General features: G+C 46.3%; 1 protein-coding gene and 1 long non-coding RNA gene across 9 annotated transcripts in view; both read right to left on the minus strand.

Annotated features, from left to right (window-relative positions):
* Positions 1-24148, minus strand: part of Epb41l3 (erythrocyte membrane protein band 4.1 like 3) — a 208686-nt gene that overhangs the window by 13706 nt on the left and 170832 nt on the right. For 5 of the 8 annotated variants that reach the window (XM_050166200.1, XM_050166201.1, XM_050166199.1 and 2 more), the window contains 6 exons: positions 22002-22154; positions 17593-17690; positions 16261-16436; positions 12935-13155; positions 4287-4340; positions 282-473 (listed from right to left, as the gene is read on the minus strand). In XM_050166200.1, the coding sequence (XP_050022157.1) occupies positions 282-473; positions 4287-4340; positions 12935-13155; positions 16261-16436; positions 17593-17690; positions 22002-22154 (894 nt within the window). Of the gene's footprint in view, positions 1-281; positions 474-1213; positions 1250-4286; positions 4341-9132; positions 9679-12934; positions 13156-16260; positions 16437-17592; positions 17691-22001; positions 22155-24148 lie in introns of all 8 variants that reach the window. The other 3 variants (XM_050166198.1, XM_050166195.1, XM_050166202.1) reach the window with 2 other exon arrangements.
* Positions 17716-21990, minus strand: LOC126516053 (uncharacterized). Its single transcript, XR_007596009.1, has 3 exons — positions 20665-21990; positions 20503-20625; positions 17716-20426 (listed from the first exon to the last, which is right to left on the minus strand). It is a non-coding gene; the product is annotated as an uncharacterized lncRNA (long non-coding RNA).

Consider the following 24148-nt stretch of genomic DNA (forward strand, 5'->3'; position numbering starts at 1 on the left):
GAAGAAAGTATGTTTACAGACAGTGTCGCTTCACTAAGAGATCATCAACTTCTCCCAGGTGCGAAACCGACATGAAAAGTAAGACCCCGGTGATGTGCACAGCGTCCTCCCTGCTCTTGCCTGGCCATGGTCATTCTTAGCACAGTGATGCTGGGACTCGCTCTTCCTCCCCCTGCGCTCTCCGCCCAGCACTGAGCCCCTCATTCCGGGTCTGGCCACACCCCTTTCGCAGTCCCAGACCACTGCACAGAAGACAGTTAGCCCACAGCCCAGATACTGACCTCCTCGGGCACGAGCGGCTCAATCATGGGAGCATCCTCCTGCCTGGCAGCCAGCCGCACAGGGGACGTGGAAAGCCTCTTCTCCCACTCGTTGGTTAAGGCAGTTTCTGTCGAGGTTTCTAAGAAGGTTCTCTTCAGCTCGCTAATGTTGGTTTGGTGTTTCATCAGTTCGTCTTGAGTCTTATCGAGCTCCTGCGGTCAGGGCGAGAAGATTCCGGCAGTCAAGTTCTCACCGTGGTTTTCTATGCCTGCCTCTCTCTTTTTTTAAAATATAGCACACACATTAATAGTCAAAAGGAAACCGATCTGGGATCAGGGTTCAAGACACTATCACAAACGCTCTAGTGAAAATGTAGGATTTCCAAGGGAAAAGAGAAAGAAAAATAATTTCGTTTCACACAGCATACAAATGAACAAAAAAACAGTTAGAGGCAAATTCTAAGAAGGGACGTTTATATGTAGCCAGAGGGTTAAAACAAACAGGACACACAGGAAAAGGATCTACGTCTAGGAGAGAAGAAGGGATCAGAGTTAATCATCCCCAGCCACTCCCAGCTGAGCACACAGGTCATGCATCATGGCTCAAGTCCACACGTAGGCCACAGAGAGGGATCAACAACACACACGGGCATGCACTGGTGCGTACCAATACCAACCTCTAACATAAGATTACTATGTTTGACATACACATTTTCACCCTTTATTCGCTTAATCAGACTATTCTGAAAAAAGTGGAGAAGAGAGGGAGAGGTAAGGGACACAGTAGTCACGGGAACAAACGCCACGTCACACGCCGTCGGCATGGCAGCCGAGAGGGAAACATGCGGAAAACGTCTGGACACGGCAGACAAACAGCGACTCATCACACACTGGTCTGGGTTGGGTTTTTGGTGTTTTTTTTTTTTGGGGGGGGAGTATCTTTAATTTTCTACCTGTGCCTTGAGCTCTGTATCTTCCTCCTGGTCCGACTGGCAGCATCAAGAAAGAGTGGGAGATAAAGGCTTACCAAGCAATTTTCTCTAAAGTAAATTGGTCTACACACACTGGCTGGTTGTGAGCCCTACGGTACCCCTGCGTTCGGACGCAGTGCCTTCTTAGACGCAAAGCATAACCCTACACACAAATGATGAAACATCACTGGAACAAAGCGGCAATGGATTCTTTGCTCAGGGCTGCTCTGGCATTTTAGCAGGCAGATAGATGCACATGCTTAGAGAAGGGGTCAGGGGTTGGCAGGTTATTCTTACTGAACATTAGCAAAGGTCTGGGAGTCTGGAAGTTGGAGACCTAGTTCACAATTCCTAAGAATGGCCATCATTATGGGTAAACGACAGCCCCTCTATATGCAAGACCTCACAATGACTACATGTCAGCTCTTGTAACTTCAGTTTGTAGACCACGGATCTGCAGCTCAAAGAGCTTAACGCATAGGCTCCTGCATTTTAAAACTGTGTGGAGCCTTGAATTCACTTTGTGTGCTCACACACTTTGTTTTTAATTACTACTACTACTATTATTATTATTTTATATTTTTGGTGTATGAGTGTTTTGCCTGCATGCATGTCTGTGTCCCATTTGTGTGCCTGGTGCCTGCAGAGGCTAGAGGGGAGGGTTTTGTATCCTCTGGAACTGCAGTCTCAGATGGTCACGAGCTGTCATGTGGGTGCTGGGAATCAAAACTGAGTCCTCTGGAAGAGTGACCAGTGCTCTTAAGTACTGGGCCCTCTCTCCAGCCCCCTCTGTTGCTGAGACAAGGGCACCCTCTTCAGCTTAGACAGCGCTGGGACTGCAGGTGTGAACCATCGCCCCCAGCTGAACCTTTATGCCTAGAGCAAGTTCTAGAGGGGAAAAGACTGACATTACAGGATAAGGAAGAATTTATAAACAAAATCAGTTACCATCAATACCAGTACTGTATCTTTCTTTAAAATGAAACAGGGTATTTCTTTAAATAAAAAAATAAAATAAAAAAGATACCCATTTAAACCATCTCACAGCCAATTCATTGCTCTTCCTTTTCCAGTTTTAAGGGCCTGGCTTATTTAAGGGCCTAACATCGAGCACCAGCAACTGCGCAAGTGGGCCACGGCCCGTGGACCGGAAACGTAAGGTGTTTCTTAGGACAGCTCTCCGATCTGAGGCTGGTCTTCAGGCCCGTGTGAGACCCAGAGTCAAACCAGAGGTGAGCTGAGGTCATGCTCAAGGAAGGAGACAAGCAGAGCATCCGGTCTGCCCAGAGCTCAGCATTGTTACCTACTCGGCTTTCCACCCATTGGCACGACAGGTGTGGGCAGCCATGTTTGAACTGGTCTCAGATTTCTTATCCGTCTTTGGGGACCAAGGTGCTTTCTCTGCCCATCCCATAATGCAGTAACGCTGGTGACGCGAAGGGAAGGGGATGTGTACACAGGGCAACGGGACAGCAAGCCAGTACAGGTGACATGCTGGTTCTTATCTATGCGTTGGGTCACAGTATGCAAGATGATGGAGGGTCCTCGCCTGCTTTAGTGCTATGTAGCACAGTTGAAAAGTGTCACAGAGATTTAAGGCATCGTTGTTGAGTCATTGCTCGTTTCTACTAGAGACCTGGTTTGAGAGTTATCTACTAGAACGCACTAGCCCGTGGCTACTCACAGCTGCAAGCTATCTACTGAATGCACCACCCTGTGGCTACTTACAACCATCTCTTACAGTTCAAGGTGCAGTTGTGTTTGGCAAAGAAAATGATTAACCTGTCCACTCAGCTACGGCTGCCGAGGAGAATGTGGAAAATGGCGTTATTCTATTATCTACTACTTTAAAATGTCACGATGTATAAGCCACGGTAGTTCCAAAGGAAGAGAACTTGCAAAATACCTTTGTAAATAATGCTTTGCTGGAGACAGTTCCAGTGAAGTGATAAATGGAGGTGACTGGTAGCACTTCTAGCCCTTCCCTAAGCTACGGCGAACGGCTACTATTCAATTACATAAAAAATGACGCAAGGCCTAAAGTAAACTTTGCCATAAAGCAAAGCTGAAATTCTTCTAGCGCTGTGAGAAATGAGCATCTTGATTTCCATGACTATAAAGATACTGTTCCTACAGTATTTAAGAAACACTTACATATATTTTTAACCACATGTATATGCATGTGAGGGTGTGCGCGCATGCACGCAGGTGCCTGCAGAGGCCCCAAGCACCAGATTCCACGGGAGCTGCCTGATGTGCGGCTAGGACTCGGTCTTAACTGCTGGGCCAGCTCTCTCGCCCCACTTTTATGAATGTTAATTGCTGTGAGTAGGGCGGATTTTAAGATAGACAAGCCACACACACGTTTAATACATCTTGAAGACTTAAGTCGGGAGAAACAACAGGACACTGTCTGACTGCAGTTTTTACAAGCAGTGATTTCTTGGTTTCTTTTCTTTAAAGAATTCGTTTCCTGAGAGTGACTTGTGTTATAGCCATGGGCTCAAACATGTGCTAAGAAAAGTATTACTTTAATAAGTATTAGATGGCCATTGGGGGTTTAAAAATATATCTGTATCCAGCCAATAAGCTAATTCAATTATCTTTCTCCCTCATCATGGGTAGCATATATAAACAACCTCCTATCCGAAGGAGAAGAATCACCCTCCTCCTCCACCTCCCCTGGTCCTCTTTTGCCTTTAAGGTATTGTCAGTTAGGTAACTGCTTCTCAGAATGGAATCCTCAAATCAAACGCCCACGCATTTGGGAACTGGTTGGAGCTATAAATCCCCTCTTGCCTCAGCCCTTCACAACCAGAAACACGATGGGGAGACCATTCGGACCATTCTGACAGAAGTCAGAGCCTGAGAACCACCGGCTCTGGCAAAAACAAACACACAAAACTGAAAGCAAAAGAAAACATCTTCAGTTTTTGTTGGAAGTCATCATTTCCTTCCAGCCCCAAAAGCGGATCCAGAGAAACCTTGCACCCAGAGTCACCCACAAAGCACCCGTGCTAGGAAATGCCCCCCACCGCCCAGTCTTTAGCCTCACCTCGGTGGCACTGGTCTCCCCGTCGGCAGCGGTGTCTGTCCGCTCACTGTCCGTCTGTCGATCACAGAGGCAATCAGATCCGAGGAGGAAGCAGGGACAGAAAACAAACCCATCTGGTCAGACAGGGCACACACTGGTGGAACCATTCATGTTCTATTTCCCTGGGGTCGGTGGTACCCTACCTTCCCACGGGGGTATGGGCATGAGCAAAGCAAAGAAGAGGCAGCAGAGCCTGGGGTCTTCAGCAGAGCCCCCTCCGAGGTCAAGACCCGAGGCACACGCACAGTGGGCCACCCTGACCTGTTTGCATTCACTGTTCGGAACATCAATCTGTCACCCCACCCCTTTTCCACTGATGCCCCTAAAAGCTCTCCTTAAAAAATGTTTAACGCAAATCGAATGGAGGTTCCTTCATACATATTTTACTCTAGTAATGCCACATTAGAAAGGCAATGAATTTTGATTTATGCTAATAGCTACTATAACAGTCACTGGACTTTCAGCCCCTCATTTATACCATTGGTTCATTTCTACCCACTAGGACCACCAGGCTGTCTGCATTACCAATTAATGACCAGAGCGAGTGTACAGTGGTGATTCACAGGCATGTGTTTTATATAGAAAAAAAAAACACGTCATTTTCAAATAACCTTGCTAATGGGTAACAGCTCTGTCGTTCACTTTGCTCCACTCTCCAAGATAAAGAGGGACAGTCAAGTATGCATTTAACCATCTCATTGCAAAAGGACCATTCAGATGATGCAGATGATGCAGATGATGGCAATAATAAAAGAGACAGAGAGAGAAAGAGACATCTACTTAGAGATGAACCAAACAAAGCACAGCATTCGCCAGAACCGGGATTATGGGGGAATGGGAAGAGCCCATTTCAGGGTTCGCGTTTAATGTCTATGTGTTTTAATGTGTGTAAAGGGGTTAAGACAGAAACTATGTATTGACGATGAGCCATCAATACAAACCAACTTCTCATCCATAAATCCAATCATGAGTACATTTCCCTCAGCCAAAGAGCGGCTGTAGAGCTGTGGCTCTTGGTACAGCTGCCATGTACACGGGATGTTCAAAATGGCGGCCAGCACAGCTTCATCTCTGCTGACCCATCTCTGGCCAGGACAGCTTGCTGACACCATCCCAAACTCTGTCTGCACATATTCCTAAAACAAAAGCAGTTGACCTGCACCCTCGGCAGGTGTGCCTGAGAAGGGAGGGGAAATTTCAACAGACTTTTCTCGACCTGATCGCCCATCTCCATTTAAAAAGTGGAGCAGGTGTGTCTACAAATTCCCTTTCAGGAGTCAGGCACGGCTATCCTAACCCCAGGGCCTCCACAACTGTTGGCTGGAGGAAGAATGGCTCAGACTAGTTCAAAAGGCAGAGTAGCTTGGAGATGCTTTAGGCCTTCAAGGAAATAAGAACCACATGTTCGGTCATTTTAATTAGCTGTGTCAAACACGCCCAACCTTGTTGAGGAAATTCTCTTCCTATTTTAAGAAGTCTTCCTTACTGTTTTAAAATTGACTTCATGAACTTTCCAACATCTGAGCAGTAGAGATCAGCTGCAGGTCAGAGTAAGGGGTCTGATGTCAGACTGTTCAAATCCTTGCTTTTCAAACCTGCGGGACGTGGTGCGTATTTCATGGCCTAACCCATTTTCTTCTTGGAAAATGGAAATGACAGCTGTGTCTATATTGTATAAGGGATGTCAAATGCTTCATGGAATTCCTACCACACAGAACTGCAAGTTGCCAATGAACTGAACTATAACGTGTTGTTAGCTATTATTCTGCTTTTCCTAGGTATCAAAATGTTGCTGGGCATATCTAAACTCCCTCAGAAACCGGGTGCAGGGCATGGGTCTGTAAGAAGGCTCAAGAACCAAAAAAGATGGAGTGATGGGATCCTATATCTAAAAAACTCATCTGTGGACTCGCTGGCATTCCTACTTCACAGCCTAAGCTTCAACAAAAATAATAACTGAATAGAGCAGTCTTGGTAGCAGCTGTTATATTATAGTCTATTATATTTTTATAATATATAATATGTACCTGTGACTATACAAAGCTGCAAAAGGATATCATGTCATGAATTATTGTATAATACAATCTTTACACAATTGAAAGATATATAGTATATTGACGAATTAATTTTTCTTACATATTGAAGTAAATCTCCCTTTTCTTTGCATTCCAAAAAATTACTCAGGAATTCATACGTAGCTACATCCTATGTTATGGTAAACTAACTTCCTCTCAGTGTTTGGTGGGAGGTGATTGGATATTCTGCCTGTTGTTTGGCCATTCTGAAAGCACAGAAGAAAGACTGCTGGACCAACTGCTTCATCGCTGGAAATGATGGTGTGTTTGGATGCTAGGTTTTGGTTTTGAGAAAGGCAGTGACTGACTCTCTACAGCACAGAAAGGGTCATGGCATTGGTGGCTTATAGAAACCAGAGTGGCAGAGATGAACTGTATTTTAAAACGTCACTCTGTTTAGCTGCCAGGGCACTCGAGGCCAACAGGATAAAAGAAGCCTTGTAAGTTTGCAGCGTTTGAGAAATGGGATGACCCAGATAGGAGTTCTTTAACTTAAGCTGAGGTACAGTGTGCGGCTCTTAGCACCCGGGGTTAAGAGTCAACATCGGGCAGATGCCCGCATCCAAAGCCTGGTGGCAGAAGTGCTAAAATGGGCAGAGGAGGCTGGAGAAGAGGGCACACGACCTCTGCCGTGGTCAGAGCCGACCCAGTGTCCGGGTCTGCGACACTCAGGACAGCGAGGCCTGGGAAGCTCCCATTCGGCACCCGCTAGCTTCCAACGGGGGCTGCTGTGATTTGCTTTGCTGATGTAATGCAGACATGCCCAAGTTTAACATTATTTCTCATGCACCAACTCCAACAAGATGTAAACCCTGGATTAGGCACAAGATCTCTGTGGTTAGCACCAGAAAAGTCCAAACGGTGATTCGGAATTTGGAGAAGCATAAAGCAGGAATTTAGGTGTTTTTTTTTTTTTTTTTTTTTTTGACGGGTGATTCATGTATATGAGCATCAGGGCTTGTTCTTTTTTTTAAATTATTATGTATACAATATTCTGTCTGTGTGTATGTCTGCAGGCCAGAAGAGGGCACCAGACCTCATTACAGATGGTTGTGAGCCACAGTGTGGTTGCCGGGAATTGAACTCAGGACCTTTGGAAGAGCAGGCAACGCTCTTACCCACTGAGCCATCTCTCCAGCCTCAGGGCTTGTTCTTTTGCTAAAAGAAAAGTAAGTCTCTTTAGAAGCCTGCCAATGGTCTTTGTAAATAATGTTCTCTTCCCGACTGCAGCACGCTAGTCCTCTACCATCTGATAGTGTCGCAGCCGTGAGAAAGAGAGAGTAAAGCCTAAGACTTAAAATGGTTCCCGATGTCTGCTGCGGCAGGGACCGTTATCTTTCTGCACACACACCACGATCCTGGGAAAAGGGCTCCTAGGCAGTGCTGAGCTGAAAAGCCTATGCTGCCCTGTAAAACACCTTTGAGACCATTCACGGTTTCCCCATTGCTGCTCAGAAGCAGATGCAATTGCCTAAATATAGGAACCGGCACATTTTAGCTGCGCCATACATTTAACGGGGCAGGTCAAATTGTGATTTCTGACTAAGCACGGGACTAAATAGGCTTTCTCCCTCCCCTCCCCCCTCCCTTTCTTATAGTGCGGCCTTGACTGTGTTTTCTAAGGCAAGGAGTCCTGGGCTTGTCTCCTGTCACATAAAATGCTTGCTTTGTGGGAAGAGGTGAGCTTGGGGCTCCTAGGGAGAGGTGTGGGAGAGGGAAGACAGGACAGCCAGGGCCTGTGGAGGTCAGCTTCTATTCTTTCTCCTGTGCTGACTGAAGTCCTCAGAAAAGCTGCTGTGCTGTTCACGTGGCCGTGGAGCCCGCAGGGAGGAGAGCGATTAAGAGGGAAAATGTCGCTAGTTGCTCAGACTCACGTCGTGGCTGGGATGAGGGAGAGGGACGGGCTGCCAAGTTCAGGTTCTCTCCCTTTACAAGAAGACCTGCCCCAGGGTTAGAAACATTAAGCCAATTTCCTGGCTGCACCCCGCTGCAAAATGTGGACACTAAGGGTCTCATGCTGCTGTCCGATACATCCACAAGTATGGCCAGCGCAAGAGAGGGGGAAACCCTCACATAAAAGTTGTCCTAACATTTTCTGAACACTGCAGCATGACATATGCGGTTCATGTGGTTCTTTCTGGCCCTCCTTCTGGCTGTACCAGTGAGTGGTGCCATGTAGGTACCATCAACTGCTGTAGGCATTCCTTCTGCCAACAGTGAGAACTCAAATCTAACAGGACCGTGGAGGCATTTTGGATCCTAGGGGGGAGGAGAAACGGGCAGTCTGGGAAAGCTCCTCGAACACAATGATATGTAACCTTTGGTACAATCACTAGGTCACCCCCCCCATATTTGCATCTTATCATCTGTATTATTACGAGATTTAATTTACTAGATGGCAACTGAGCAGGATCTGTAACCAAGACATGGCCCTTTCCGCCGTGAATGGGTTTTCCGAAATTGCATTCGGGCAGAGCGATTGGCCAATGCGGGACTCAGTGGGTAGCAGAATGATTACAGGGTGGCTTATGGGCTGCTACATCCACACGGTGTTGTGCCTAAGCCTGGGGCCTGGCTCGGACTCCCCAACACAAAAAAGCCCTCCACATAGTGGCACAGACAATAAATGAGGCTCTGAAAGTAGGACCACTTGTGGCAGCAGCCAGCTAACACTGGTTCGGACTGAAGCACGGAACACGCAGGGAACGTGTGTTCTATGCTGAGGTACACACCTCTTCCTCTGAACTGTCACTCGGGTCTTTGTCTAGGGAGACGCTCAAGGAGGCCGCCTTGGGCTCCAGGAAGCAGAGGCACAGAGCCAGGGGGAAGGAGAGCGTGAGGGCGTACGGCACGGAGAAGGAGGCAGACAGCAGGAAGAAGAAGATGAAGAGGAAGCAGGGGAGGAGGGAGGGCGAGCGGATGGGCAGGAAGTGCTGCCAGCTCTGGGGCAGGAGGTTGGTTTCAGACAGGTTGGGGAACGAGAGGTACCCGTCCTCATCTAGGAGCGAGGGGAACGACTCGGGGAGCTGCAAGGAGAAGGAGAAGAACGTGGTTCCTTTGCCAGCCTGCTGCCTGTAGCTAAATGCCACATCTTGGTCCCCTAAGTAAGGCTTCCCCTGGCCGTCGGACTCCAAGGCTGGCTCAACTTTGGGCAGCGCGGAACCTGGAAAGGGGCGCTCGCTCTCCTTACACCTCCTGCGCAGCTCCGTGGGAGATGCAGGGTCAAGGTGGGCTGCTGGGGGTGATGAGGGGCATGAGTCGGTGCCATGCCTGGGTGGCTGATGGAGAAGGGACGGAGGAGGACAGGAAGCGGTAAACATGGATGCAAAAGGACAAAAAGAAAAAGTGCAGTTAGTTAACTTTCTCATGGGCATCAACATAAAACCGGCAAACAAGAGTTTTTCACGCGGCCCCGCTGCTTGGCAGCGACGCCCAGGAGGACGGTGACTCCCCCGGGTAGACCGTCACACACAGGCCGAGATGTTGTCAAAGGTCAGGACAGAAGTCACCGTGAGGGAGCCGCACACACGTGTGGCAGAGCTAATCAATGAACTCTAATCAATGAGAACCAAGACTTTCAGCAGCGACGCCCTACAGATCAGCTTCACCAAATGAAAATACAAATCAAATTCTGATTGTGGCCACAGAATGTCTAGTCACCTTCCTGTCCTTGGCTAGCCAATTACAGCCCAAACAGGCGGCTTTCCTAGTCAAGAAGTTTCTGGCCCCGCTCCTGTCTGATAGCAGTCACAGATGTGAATGAGGAGGGCAGGAGTGAGCACTTCGGGATCTCTGGTTCTCACAGATAATGGAAGCTCCTCGGATTCATCCAGTTTGGCTTCTTTATCTAGGTGGCTGAACAGGGTTTTGGTTCATAACAGTGGCTTAAGGAAGCAAGCCAGCAAAACAAAACAAAACAACAACAACAAACAAACAAAACCTTAGTTTTCTTGGAACGTGGTTTCTACGTGTTTAGTTTCTGCTATATATTGTCTATAAATATCAGAAAGACGCAATTTCTCAGCCTCCCGATTTCTCTAAACATAAAGGGGTATGTTTACGATTGAGGTTTGAATCTTCACGCAATCGATGAAGCATGCTCTGGAATGCCCCCTGTGCGAGATGCATGTATGAGATTGGGGAATCGACTCCATTTTCTGGGACACTGGCAGCCTCAATGGCCAAAGCCAGAAGCAAGGAGTCCCTAACAGGCTGGGGCAAAGCACAGGGGCTCAAATACCGTAAGTTCAAGGCCAAGGCATGCGGGGCTTGTGATAGCCTTCTTTAGCTGCTCCCCCTGCCGTGTGTGTGTGTGTGTGTGTGTGTGTGTGTGTGTGTGTGTGTGTTACCTAACAGCTTGAGAGCATGAAAATGACTCAGCCTGTTTGGTCGTGGTTGTCTAATCCTGACTTAGATAAACAGAGCAACAAAGGGGGAGAAAGCGCACACCTGAGGCTGGAGGGATGGACAGACACAATGCCCGGATAAAAGTTTCCCTGGCTCTGACAGCCTTTGAAAAGTTTCTCTGATCCTCACACTTGATGTTAAACATTGTATACTAAACAGGCATCTGTGCAAATCTGGCTCAGCTAAGAACAATGCGGATGTTACAAGCGGGGCCCCTTCACCCCTTTGTGAAGGCCACTCTCCCTAGGGGGTGAGACATTGCCTTGGCCTTAGGTCATAGCAACATGCTTCTCCCCAGGCAGCCTGGGAAATAGTCTTTTAAACATTATCTCCAGCAGGGTATTTTGGTTCAAAAATGAGCATCATAGCAGTGCCTTTTAGTTAAAAAATAAGCATCCTCTATGAAGCTTTTTGAAGACTGAAAAGCATAAGATTAGGGTTTAACCTTCGGGGCCATGTATTAAAGTGCTTTGGGGAAGACAGCTTTGCGGTGGGGAAGCAGAGACAGCACTCAGTCAGGTCTAGGTCTCAGCCACAGCCTACGGGAAGACTCTGCTGAAAGGCGGTCTTCCTGGGGACTGGAGTTATGAAGGTAGTAGTTTCTATGTCCTTCCATTTCCCCCAAAGCAGCGGCAGCACAGAGTGAGACGGATGGGTGCTGCTCCTTCCTACATGCCAAGGTCGCAGGACAGTCTCTCAGAAACAAAGGGAAAGGATTCCGGAAACCTGAACCTACTTTGGAAGCAAACACAGAAATAGCCTTCCTTTTCATCTGCCATTTGGGTGTAGTTTCCCAGCCATGAGAATTGACCAGGGATAAGAACGGTACATGTTTGCACTCCAGGGGGATCATCGACCCCCCAACCATGTTCCAGTTATCAGATCTATGCTGGTTTAAGTGATGAGGAGGGGGTAAAAGCCAGATTTGGAACAAAGCACATCTGGAGGGCAGAAGCGATCCTAAGGCGGTCATCATTTTCACTCTGTGCTGGTTCTTGTGTTTGGGAAACTAAGAATCTGTCCCTAAAAGGAAAAGCAGAATCGCAGACTGGGTGGTTTGAAATATTTTCATCTTCTATAGAAAGTGTTATTTTGCTCAGTTTAGGTTTCTGAGGTGCTGGATATTAAACCAAGCGTCCCCCCACACTGGGACAGCCCTTTACCACTAAGCCACATTCGCAGAAGCAGAAACAGACATCATTCATCCGATGAGCTACCTGCCTAGGAGGCTGTTGAGTTTTTACCGGAAGGAGCCCCATGCGGTCCCATGCGCTGTTCTTTTTTTTTTTTTTTCTCCCAAGAACATGTCTATGTAACAAAGCACCGGGGCATCAAATGCACTGGCGTTTCAGGATAACCCAGAGGCTGTCAGACGATTCATTTCCTGGCCTCCCTCTCTTTGTGTCCTGCATATTTTACAGGGGGGCTCTCGGTTCCCGTTGTCACTATGCACACGAGCCTCCCAGATACGCTAAGTTTCAAATGTTCTGCTAGGGAGTTGCCCTAGTATCAGATCACTAGAGATCAATCTGAAACTAAAAACTAATCTCTAAGCAATTTCATCTGGGGGAAGTGATGCCATAGAATGCAACGAGTTAAAATGACTATCCCGTCAAGTTCACTTTTCTCTTTCATTGCAGCAGGCCACCCCTTTGCAAATTACAGTGGGACGACGTCACTGTTCCTGCCATCAGGAAAAAACGGAGGGGTGTTTTCTTAGTGTCTAAGGAAACATACCACCCCGGGTAGGAGGAGAACGGGGCCAGAAACCGACAAGAGCCTTAGTGACCGTTGTAAAACCCGAGTCCAAACAGAAAAAAAGTACTGCACCCCCTAAAATGTTTTTTTTTAAAGAGATCACCCCAGAACAGCTGTTGAAAGTCTTGTAAAACACATTCCTTGTTAAAAAGTTTTCCAAAAAGTTAAGAAAACCACTTTACGAGACTATGCCGAAATAATAATAATCATCATAATAATGTAAACCCCGGCATGAACATGGTCAGTGTTGGCGTCTGAACGCTCCTCCACCTTCGAGCCCCCCCACCCTCCCCGGTCTACCGTCTCAGAACCACCGAGCTGTTTGTAAAGATGAGGACAGCTCGAGAAGGCAGCCACGAGCAGCTGTACCTTTCCCTCGAGCCGGAGGGCTGGGACGGGGGTGGCTTCCTCGGCCTTCTTCCTCCGGTCCCCTTCCTCACCATGCTCCTCTTCAGCCTTCTTCTCTGGAGTCACAGTGGTGATCAAGTTGGTCTGAGAGATGCCCTTTGTTGTGGCGTACTGGCCTGTGCCAACCTCTGCAGCAGACATAGAATCCTTCATGTATATTTCATGGTTTTCATTCACGGAGGCTAAAAGCAAATACAATCGGGGGGGGGGGGATAGAATCCCAAAGAGATAAGTCAGAAGACGGAACACGACAACGCCACACCGCACCCCTGCTAGGAGGAAAAACAACGGTGTAAACTAGCAGGCTGGTTTGCACGGGGCGGAGGCGAGCTGCGGGGACTTTTACCCAAGCACTATCTGCATCACCTGGACCAGTGTTTTCAAATGATTTAAATGCACACACGTCTTGAACCCTAGAATAGCGCCTAACGCTCTCATAATCCCCAGTGAGCATACGGAGCCTGGCTTTACCCCTGGCTGGGCACTCACACCATATTCATACCCAGTTCAACAATTCCTAGCAGTATCTACAGCAAATACTCTAATCACGTGACTTTGAGCATATCCACGGAAGTGCCATCCACCAAAGGAGCAATGGATTATTTCTGTATTATTTTTCAATGTTGGAAAGTTCATCACTCTCCACAATACTCAACACAACAATATGCTCAAAGCACAGTAACAAAATTGACTAATTTCGGCAGAGGTTATAATTTAGAAGGGTATTCCTCCAAGTTGATGTAAGGAGATGTTTTAGTTTCCAATGCATTTGAAGCAGACTGCCATGAGGATATGCATGTGAACTTCATTCTCACCTCGACTCTTTGGGGGAAAACAAGACAAACGTTGCTAGCAGTCAAAGACCATGCAGAAGCGGAATATGCAAATATAGGTGAGGTTCAGCCTTCATCCCAGCTGTTGTCTTAGTAAAAGATGCTTCATTCAGTTCAAGGCTTAATTATGATCAATATTAAATTTTGCTAATTATTCTTTTAGGGCTTAGATCTCATAAAAAAAAAAACACACTGAAATTTATAAACGCTTCTTTTCAAACACCCCACAGTTGATCACGGACAAAGATAGGGCTTTTAAAACGCCAATAAAAACAGAACAGGAAAGGATTCTGAATGAAACCCTTCACTAAGATATTCTCCGCTTCTTTATGCTGATGGAAAGCTCGCTATTTTAGCAGCCGGTTATGCTGTTATAAACAGGCCGCTGTCGCGTGAAAAAGCAGCGGAACGTTCCAGCATGCAGACATGGCACTCGGCGCTGCAGCAGAAAACATTCTGGAATTGGCAGGGCAACAAAGAGCGAGACAACACATACTAACATCACTTTTGGGCAGAAAGGAAGAGACAGCATGATATTAGTACATTGATTTCACAATTGTCTTCTGTTTGCCCAACAACCGTTTTCACACAAAGGCCACGACGAGGAACACAACAGTGACAACAGCCGTATCCCTCGGGCGCACGCCAGCGGCACTCAGCAGAAAGAAAGGCATGACTCTACGGAACGTCCTCAGGTACGGACTCAGAGAACATACAGATTTCTAGCAGACTAAAGACCAGAAAAGCTTTGGTGTTAACATGGAGATTTTCACGTCTTCATTCGACTGCCAATGGTCCTGGGTCTAGAAATATCGAAAGATACAAAACGGCAGCATTCTCTCTTGACATCTCTTGTGGATTGTTACAGGACTTCTCTGGATACTTAATCTGGAGATGCTCAAGTCCCTACCGAAAATGACACACTTTTTACATACAATCTGCACGTCGGCTTTTAGTGTTTAAACTATCTCTACTGCTTTTAATGCTGAACACTATGAAGATGATACATAAGTCGTTATCACATTGCATGTTTTAGAGAATGATGAAATGCCTTTGTGCATTCATATGGATGTGATTTTTTTTAAGGGGAAGAAATTATAGTGTTATAATGGAAGTGTTATAGTTATCCATCAGCTGTCTGTATGTCTGTCTAACCATTGCCTATCAGCTAGGGACAGAACTGAACCTAGGGTCTTGGGCCTGTTTGGTAAGTTTAATCCCCACCCACCCTGGAGTCTCTCGTATTTCCAACCCACATTTTCAATCTGCATTTGGTTTTCTATAGACTCAGAGCCTTCGGATATGAGGGCTGTTTGTGATTAATGTTGTGGCCTGCCTACAAAGCCTTTGAGAGTAATTATCAGCATAGTCACAGTGACAATTATATAAACATTGGAGATTCTCCCTCATACACTCTCTTTGCTCTTCATAACAACCCCGCTGAAGGTGGTCTTACATCCATTTTCACATGACTAAAACCGAGGGCCGCAGAGCCCGGGCTGTGGTATGCATTTTCCTACATATCTAGATGAGTCTTGTTTTTTATACCAGCAGCAATATATACAACACAGCCTCACAGTACAAACATGGCTGTTTCTTAACCAGGGGTGTGGAGAATGGGTTGAGGGGAGTTGAAACCCAACAAGAAAGGAGCAGCTGAAAAATACAGATGAGTTAAGAGGCACCAGGCGATCTAATTTCCCCTTTCCATTTAGGCTTACTTATTAAAATTGTGCATGCCTTTCAGAAATGTCGAATTCTTTACTCATTCAGGATGACTCTTCCATGAACCAGCCTTGGCTAGGCGCCGAGTTAGAGGCCAGAGCCTTGCCCACAGCCAGGTCCTAAATGTTCTATTGCAGCACACCCTGGAGCAGAAAGCACAGCTCTCTGCCATGAAGGATAACATCCCGCCCACACTGTAGACGAAATCACCCCTACTGAAAACTCAGGATCTTGCGCTTCCCTGAGGGGAGCTGATGGGTCATCTCCGGCCACACGCATTTGACTAGACAGAAGATGGCCATTCGCTACAGCGATGCTTTCTCCCACCATCCCAAGCAGACTGATAACACCCATTCTCTCTAACTTTTAGAGATGTATTTAGCTTAGAGTTTTCTTCCTGTTAATCCTCGAAGATCTGCCCTGAAGAGAACTGAACTCTAGATCTGTGGGGCCTGCATTCAGAATGAAGATGTTTTCTCAAGGTTCAGACTGCGAAAGACGAGACCCTCATCCCCTAAGTACTGACACGCTCCAACATGAGCTCACAAGAAAACGGACTGACACAGTCAGTCTTTGGAAATGAATGCGCAGAACCTGACGTTCAGTCACGCGGATCCACATGACGTCATTTCCCAGAGTGCAATGGGGGGGAACCCTGTTTACCCAAAGCTCACGGTTGTTTCCCACGCCCTGACGTAGAGTTACGGAGAGCCAGTTAGTATCGCCTACCTCCGTCCAGGCTGCGGGACATGGTGTAACGTTTGCTGGAGGAGCGCTCGAAGTAAGGCGCCGGGCGGTCTATCAACGCACTGGCTCTTCTCGTCTGCGCCTGAGTTCTGCCACTGTACCGGAACTTGGAGCCCAAGGTCAGGAATTTCTTTGGAGGTGCTTCTGGTAGCAATAATCTAAGGGCATTAAAGAAAACACCAGGAAAATTAACGCATGCCCGGGTGGTGGTGTTCAAAGCCGACTGCTTTGCTTTTTGTGCTAACAGTTCAACGCACGTGTAATGAAATGAATCTGAGTTTAATTCTTAATTTTAGGAAACACTGTCAGCATAATATATATTAATTAGAAATGTTATTATACAGAAGTTGAAGCAAAATAGGGAGGGTTGGGCAGAAGAGAAAAGAATGTTCAGGGGATATAGCTTGGTGGCAGGATGCTTGCCTTGTATGCCAGGGCCTTGGGTTCTATTCCTAGTACTACACACACACACACACACACACACACACACACACACACACACTAAATATTAAGTCAGGTATGATGGTACATGCTGGTAATCCTAGAATTTAGTAGATGGAGACAAAAGTTCAAGGTCATCCTCAGCTATATAGTGAGTTCAAGGTCAACCTGGGCTATGGAGACCTGTTATACACACACACACAGACACACATACACACACACACACGCATAAGGAACAGAGAGGATACTTGAAAACTATGAAATAAAATGACGAAAACACAAGATAAATTAAGGAGAATTCTTGAGATTTAGTCAGATGTTCTTTTAGGATTTCTGTCAAGGAGCTCTGTTTGAGCTGGGTATGGGAGCAACGGTCCATGACCCCAGCTCTCAGGAGGTTGGGGGAGGAGGATTGGGAGCCTTCGGACAGCTTGGACTATACAGAGGGCTGTGTCTCAAAAAAGAAGCAAAGCGGGGGAGGGTGCCACACAACCTAAGAACCCGAGTTCGGATTCCCCAAACCCACTTAAACCAGGGCAGGATAGATCTACCGTGTCTATAGGGAGCTGGGACAGGGGAGCCCAGCCTGGTGTAGGCAGCAGTGAACATCAGACCCTGTATTAAACACAGAGGGAGGTGAGCGCGGATACCCAAGGTTGTCCTCTGACCTCTACGTGTACAGTGGCAGGCATGCACTGTGTCCCCCCCAAACAGAGGAAGGGAAGAGGGACAGAGAGGAGAAAGAGTGACCGTTGTGATGGCAGGAACAGAAAATTCCATGATGTTTTCCGCTGCACCTTTCTTCCCCTGGTACAGGTGGCCCCAACAGCTCCCGATTTTGTTAGGAAGAAACCCAAACATTTCGCCCCCTACCTGAAAAAGGTATGATGTTCCACGCACACTTTCCAGAGGCGCTTGGCAGCCCGGTGGTTCGGCAATTTGAACCCAATGGTGCTCTCAAACTGCTCAAACTGAAATATTTAAAACACACACACAAGAAAGACTAGAGTTCAGTTTGGTATTCTATAAATAAAAACTCCGCAAAACATTTACACACTTACAGCCCATCATCCTTGTTTTCATTACCGAGTCGGCCGTGGTGTGCAGAATCCCGCCCATTTTAAGCCGTCTTTTACCTACCACCTCAGCAGGCCTGAAGTGTACGTAACTGCTAACAATCTGTAGAAGCCCAGTCTAAACTCAGATCAGGGAGACATGCGGATTCTCCCAGAGATCAACTAGCTCTGGTCTCATTTTAAATTACGTTTCCATGTTTTGTCAGTGGCACGAGGACTTGAATTAAAATGTTCAGAAGATTAACGCAAATGTAAAAAAAAAAAAGTCTATAGCAGACACAGAAATACATATCCTTTCTCCACAGTGGATGCTTCACTCTGTGATATTGCTGAGGTGCCCCGGGTGTTTCACAGTACCGACTGGTGATAACGCTTCTATATTATACATAACACAGTACCAACTGATAACACCTCTATATCATACACATCACACTGGCAGAACACATTTTCATATTTCCCAGCTTGCTGAGACTCTTCAGATGATACTCCTCCAGCCATTTACACTCTCATGGTGAAGTATCTGTCCCTCTGTATCATGTTTTAGTATTATTTTTCACAGAAGCACAGCCAGCTGTCTGTCTGCAGACGTCATACGCCAGGCCAGCAGAGGGTCACCTTACACATAAGGGCTTAACCCCAAAGCACAGACCAGCACGACTGTTGGTTTCCACAGCAAAAGAAACTCATGTTGCAAATCAGCAAGGTGAGCGCATCCTAAAAGCAGGCCTGTGAGATATGATTTCCGTCGACCCCTTTTCCCTGTTTGCTGAGGTACTGGAGGAACTGGGAAATATGCCAAAAGTTGCCTTTCCCGGTGCCCTTTGCGCTGGCCATTCCTGCAGTGGTCTTTGGGAAAACTGATGTTGTCCGAAGGTCCTCGTAAGAACTGTGGCTGCTGAGTAAATACCACCCTTTAGTCCTGCGTCTAACACCTAAGACCAGGACGCCTCTGCCAGGCTAGGGCTGCTGACTCATCTCATTCTCTGTGGAAGATGTAGAGAGGAATTTCTCTTCTTTTCAAAAACCTTATGGCCATATAATAAGTGTACATATTTCTGGAGCATACTGTGGAAGTTCAAAGGATACACACTGTGATATCTGGCGTAGGTGTCACCTCAGACATGTATGTGATTCAATGCTGGGAATATTCCACATCATCCCTACTATGTGTTTTGAAGCTGTCAGATTCATTGTCAACTCTATTTCCTGACAGAACTCCAGAGCACCGGAAGCTCCTCCACCTACCAAGTGCAGCCTTATTTTCTGAAACGGTAGCCATCTTATTTCCGACCTAGTTCCCCCTTTCCAGCCTTGGAAAGCTGCCTCACTTCCCGTTCCACTCCTAGCTGCTCCTTTGTGGGAAGAGACCAGGTCTCTGCTGCTCTTAGCTCAGGACCAGCAGCCCCCAGGTTGCCGATGTTCTGATGTTCTTCCCTGCTCTGGTTAGTGTCTGCAGAGCTAGGGCGCAGCTGGCCTTTTTAGCTCAAATACGAGCATAAGGGCTCGAAGTTCCTTTGCACCTGCTTCTGCCAGGGCCAAAGCCTGACTCAGCCTCTCTTCCATCCTTTAGCAATGAGGAGCCACCCTCTGCCGCCTCTGATAACTCACCCATCATCTGATAACTCGATGCACCCTGGCTTCCCAACTCTGACGTGATAACACACGTTTCCCTGGCCCACGTTCTGCACGCCCTCCGTGTAGCCCACAACACTGCCAGCGGATCACTTTCCAGAGACTCATGTCACGTCATTGCTTCGGCCCTAATCTGTGGCTGCTCTTCTGCCTGCCCCTGTCTCGAACTGATCTTATAAGGGCCTCCTTTTGAACCCGTCCTGTTCTGTGGGAAATTTATGCCATGCCCTAAAGCCTTCAATAAGTTGTATACAGCTGGTGACCACTTACTGTCTACCGTGTAAGAACTAAGCCTTACAGTCTGCCTTTACCCCAACAAGCCGACCAAGTGACCAAGTCATTTCGATACTTTTAAATAAAAGACCTTTATTGCATGATGTCTCTGACTTCACTTCCCCTTTGTGTCTTAAAATTTGAAATGCTAAAAAATGGCAAACTGTTAATAATTTTAACTAAGAAAACAAAGAGCGGGGAGTGGGTCCACGTTAAAGGAATTTCAGTCCCGACGATTTTCTGAAAAATATCCCCAACCGTCCCTCCATGTTTAAAACCATTTGTCAGTTTCACTCATGAGAACAGAAACCTGACTCTTTGGGAAGGAAAAGCAAACTTCACCTTTACCCCCATCCCACTCTGCCCAAAGCTTCCCAGTTCTGCCCAGAACCTTCCTGCAAACGTGTTCCTGTTCCTCTCACAGCCTCCGAGCCACTGGGTCCTACTCCCTGTCACACTGTGTAGTTGGATTGTATTGTGACATTTAGGAAAGCGAAATATTTCTCCTGGGTGTCATCTCTTTATTTAAAACTTCCACAGATCACGGTGTCAGTTCACGTCGTCAGCTCTCATCTGACCTCCACCAATACCCTCACTCACATCTGCAGGACGCCGTCTCTGTGTGTCACACACTGCTCACACCTACAGGACGCCGTCTCTGTGTGTCACACACTGCTCACACCTACAGGACGCCGTCTCTGTGTGTCACACACTGCTCACTCACATCTACAGGACTCTGTCTCGTGTGTCACACACTGCTCACACCTACAGGACGCTGTCTCGTGTCACACACTGCTCATACCTACAGGACTCTGTCTCGTGTGTCACGCACTGCTCACACCTACAGGATGCTGTCTCTGTGTGTCACACACTGCTCACACCTACAGGACGCTGTCTCTGTGTGTCACACACTGCTGACTCACACCTACAGGACACCGTCTCGTGTGTCACACACTGCTCACACCTACAGGACACCGTCTAGTGTGTCACACACTGCTCACACCTACAGGACACCGTCTCGTGTGTCACACACTGCTCACTGTTTCTCTGCCCAATGGAAAATAAAAGGAACATGCCTTAAAAGAAGAACAAATAATATTTATCCATTTCTAATGCACAGCCTACGGCCTGACAAAAACGTGCTCACCTAAGTTGTCTGAGTTCAAATGAACGCATGTATGCATTAAGTGTTTGTCATACAATCTTTAAGAAATATATTTTAAAACTCTGCAATTTCAGGTATAATGTGAAATACTATTATTCTTGTCCTCTATTTCAATATTAAACCTTTAAAATGTTTATTTCATACAAGTGAGTGTTTTGTGTACATGTGTGTATGTGCACCATTTTCATGACCAGTGCCTGAGACTTCTGGAATAGCGCACTAGATTCCCTGGAGCTGGAATCACAGATGCTTGTGAGCCACCACGTGGGTGCTGGTAATTGAATCTGGGTCCTCTACACAAGCAACAAGTGAGGTTAACCTCAGAGCCATTTCTACATCCGTAGACTTTAATTATTAAACACGATTTTCCACCCAGATACTCCATTGGAGACTTAAAATCTTAGGAACCGATCCTTGTATTATATCAGAGTGTGTTCAGAGACATAAAGGAGTAGGGATCTTTGAGGCTTGACAGCCTTTAATATACTAACTACACCCATTAGAAATTTTAGGTATTATTAAAATTTATTAATTTATTAATTCCCTCCTAAGAGTGTGTTGAGGAGCAGACATTTATAGCTTATTATGTACAAATCGCTAAGGAAGATGCAGGGTCATTGTGTAGGTCGTTGCTTAAAGAGTATTAATAATTCTTATTATTAGTTTCTCTAATAAAAAAGCTACACAATTCACACTCAGAACTCTGCTCCAATGTTTGTACTTTAAAGCATGCTCTCTTGAAGCTATTGGCTCGAGGGAGAAGCATGATCTATAGGAGAAAACATGGGAGTGTGATTATAACAGGACACAGAGAAAGAGAGCTCTTGACCACAGCTTGAAGTGTGGTTATATGAAAAATAGGCAGGAGTCTTGATTCTACATTAAAATAGGATTTTAATAGTTTTTTCATTAATATATGCTGTTGGTTAAAAAAAAAAAAAACCAACCCAAATAACCTAAAAAGAAGGGAACATTTTGTTACTATTTGCTGGAGAGACCCACACCAAACTCTCAGAGGCTCGGAGACCATAATTCTCCCTGCCCCACCATGCTTGGAACCCGCAAACAGTCTATCTTTCTTCACGCACCTGGGACCCTTCTTCCCAAGGCCTATGGAAAAATACGCGTGTGCTTACCTCTCCTGGCCTGATTTTAATGTAAAAGTTGTTCCTTTTATATGAAATCTTTAGGACCTTAGGCCAAGCAAATCTGTTTATCCGAAGCCGGTCACGGTAGATCAATAGGCCACTCGCACAGACTCCCAACATGATCTCCACTCCTTCCGAATCCTGGAAGACACAATGGAGCAGCAGGCCACTTATTTCCATTTTCTGCAGGTACAAGATCTAGAACTCCACGGCAGAAGTCATGATTGACTGATTTAAATATGAAAAATACTGCTGCAATTGTTAAAAAACACCACTGCGACATAATAGCATTTTAATGATGGCATTTTTTTCACTATTGGGGGGGGCTGGTGAAGTTAAATCAGTTCACCCAAGTATATGAGACTTAGAGCACTAACACTGTACACAGAGTGCACACACACGCACATACACACACACACACACTTATACACACACACACACTTATACACACACACACACACACACACACGCACACACACAGTCTTTACTATGAAATTCTGAGGCATGGAGTCACCCAGCACCCAGGCTGGGGTTAAAGGCGTGCGCCACGACCGCCCGGCAACAAAGAATATTTCTGTAATACAATTTCTGTCATAGCCACAGACTGAGATAATCTCATGGCGCCTTGATATTAAAGTTTCCCTTGCCTTCTTTGAAGCATTTCTCTAGGGTGGCATTCATACGCCCACCGTGCTGGCTGCAGACAGACCTGGGGGGGGGGGTGACAGTCAGCCTGTCCCGATGAGGGCAAAGAGTTCTGTTATCGCTTGAATCCATTTGCATTCATTCCTTCGTGTTTTCCTGCAGCATCAAGGACTCAACCCGGAGCTTTGCTCTAGTGTTGACCTACAGACTTCTGAGATCTTGTTGTGTAGCTCTGGTCTACACAACTCAGTCTTCCTGCCCTTGCCACTATGTATTACCACACCTAGTCCTTCTGGCCACGCAGAGTCACTACACACTGCTACTGTCCTTTCATGTTTCACCCATAGGACATCCGATAGGAACACACACACACACACTTCGTAATCGTACATCAAATAGATAAATTTGACAAAGCCTAGTAAGATGGATCTTGACAAACAAGTACACATAGACTTCCTAATCGAAAACAAATTATTTACGATAGGTTTCCCAAATACAAGATCATCAACGAATATGGGGATTTTATTCTTTATGATGCACTTTGGGGGTCCGAGATCTCAATCCAGAATGCTTAAGGGGGATCTTAAGCCCAAAGACACTCATGGCGTCCACACAGGAGAAGCGGCTCATTGACGACCAGAAATTAGCACTAATTTAATTCAGTCAATTTCCTTCTTGTCGGGATGGAGCATGGCTTCATGAGAAAATGGAGGCTACAACCGAGCCATTTGTTATGTTTAATATTCAGATTAAAATCCCGTAACAGGCTGCATTCTGCTTCCGTAACTCATTATTTTTAATTGACATAATTTCAAATCATATTATTAAGGAAAAAGCAGCCGTCTATTCCAGTTCAGTAGGTACTGCGACGTTAAGTGCCTTGGTTTTTCCTGGTAGCAATGATACACCCTGAGTCGCACTTCCCCAAGGACGCACTAATCTTTATTTCTGGGTAGTAAAGGACTCACAGTGCATGACGTAACACAAAAGTCATGCCACATCCCCTCAGACTATCTTTTTTTTTAAAAAAAAAAATTTATTTATTTATTATTTATTTATTTATTTATTTATTTATTTATTATGTATACAATATTCTGTCTGTGTGTATGCCTGAAGGCCAGAAGAGGGCACCAGACCCCATTATAGATGGTTGTGAGCCACCATGTGGTTGCTGGGAATTGAACTCAGGACCTGTGGAAGAGCAGGCAATGCTCTTAACCTCTGAGCCATCTCTCCATCCCCCCCCTCAGACTATCTTTCCACGATCATTTCCTCACCTTTTTAGCCAAATGGAAAAAAAAAAAAACATGAATAGGATTTAAAATAAAATCTCACTGTATGTCTTAAGTTTTACTGAAACCATGACCCCAATGGACAGCTGGCATAAGTAGAAAAAAATGAATGAAAAAGGAACTCACTGCTGTGATCACCGACAAATGTCAAGGAGCTTGGCATTTTATATACCAGCATACCCTGGGGCAGGAGCCCCA

Source organism: Alexandromys fortis, unplaced genomic scaffold (assembly GCF_014885135.2).
Source record: "Alexandromys fortis isolate MF-2015 unplaced genomic scaffold, M_Fortis_MF-2015_v1.1 scaffold_143, whole genome shotgun sequence".
In the NCBI taxonomy this organism is placed as follows: Eukaryota; Metazoa; Chordata; class Mammalia; order Rodentia; family Cricetidae; genus Alexandromys; species Alexandromys fortis.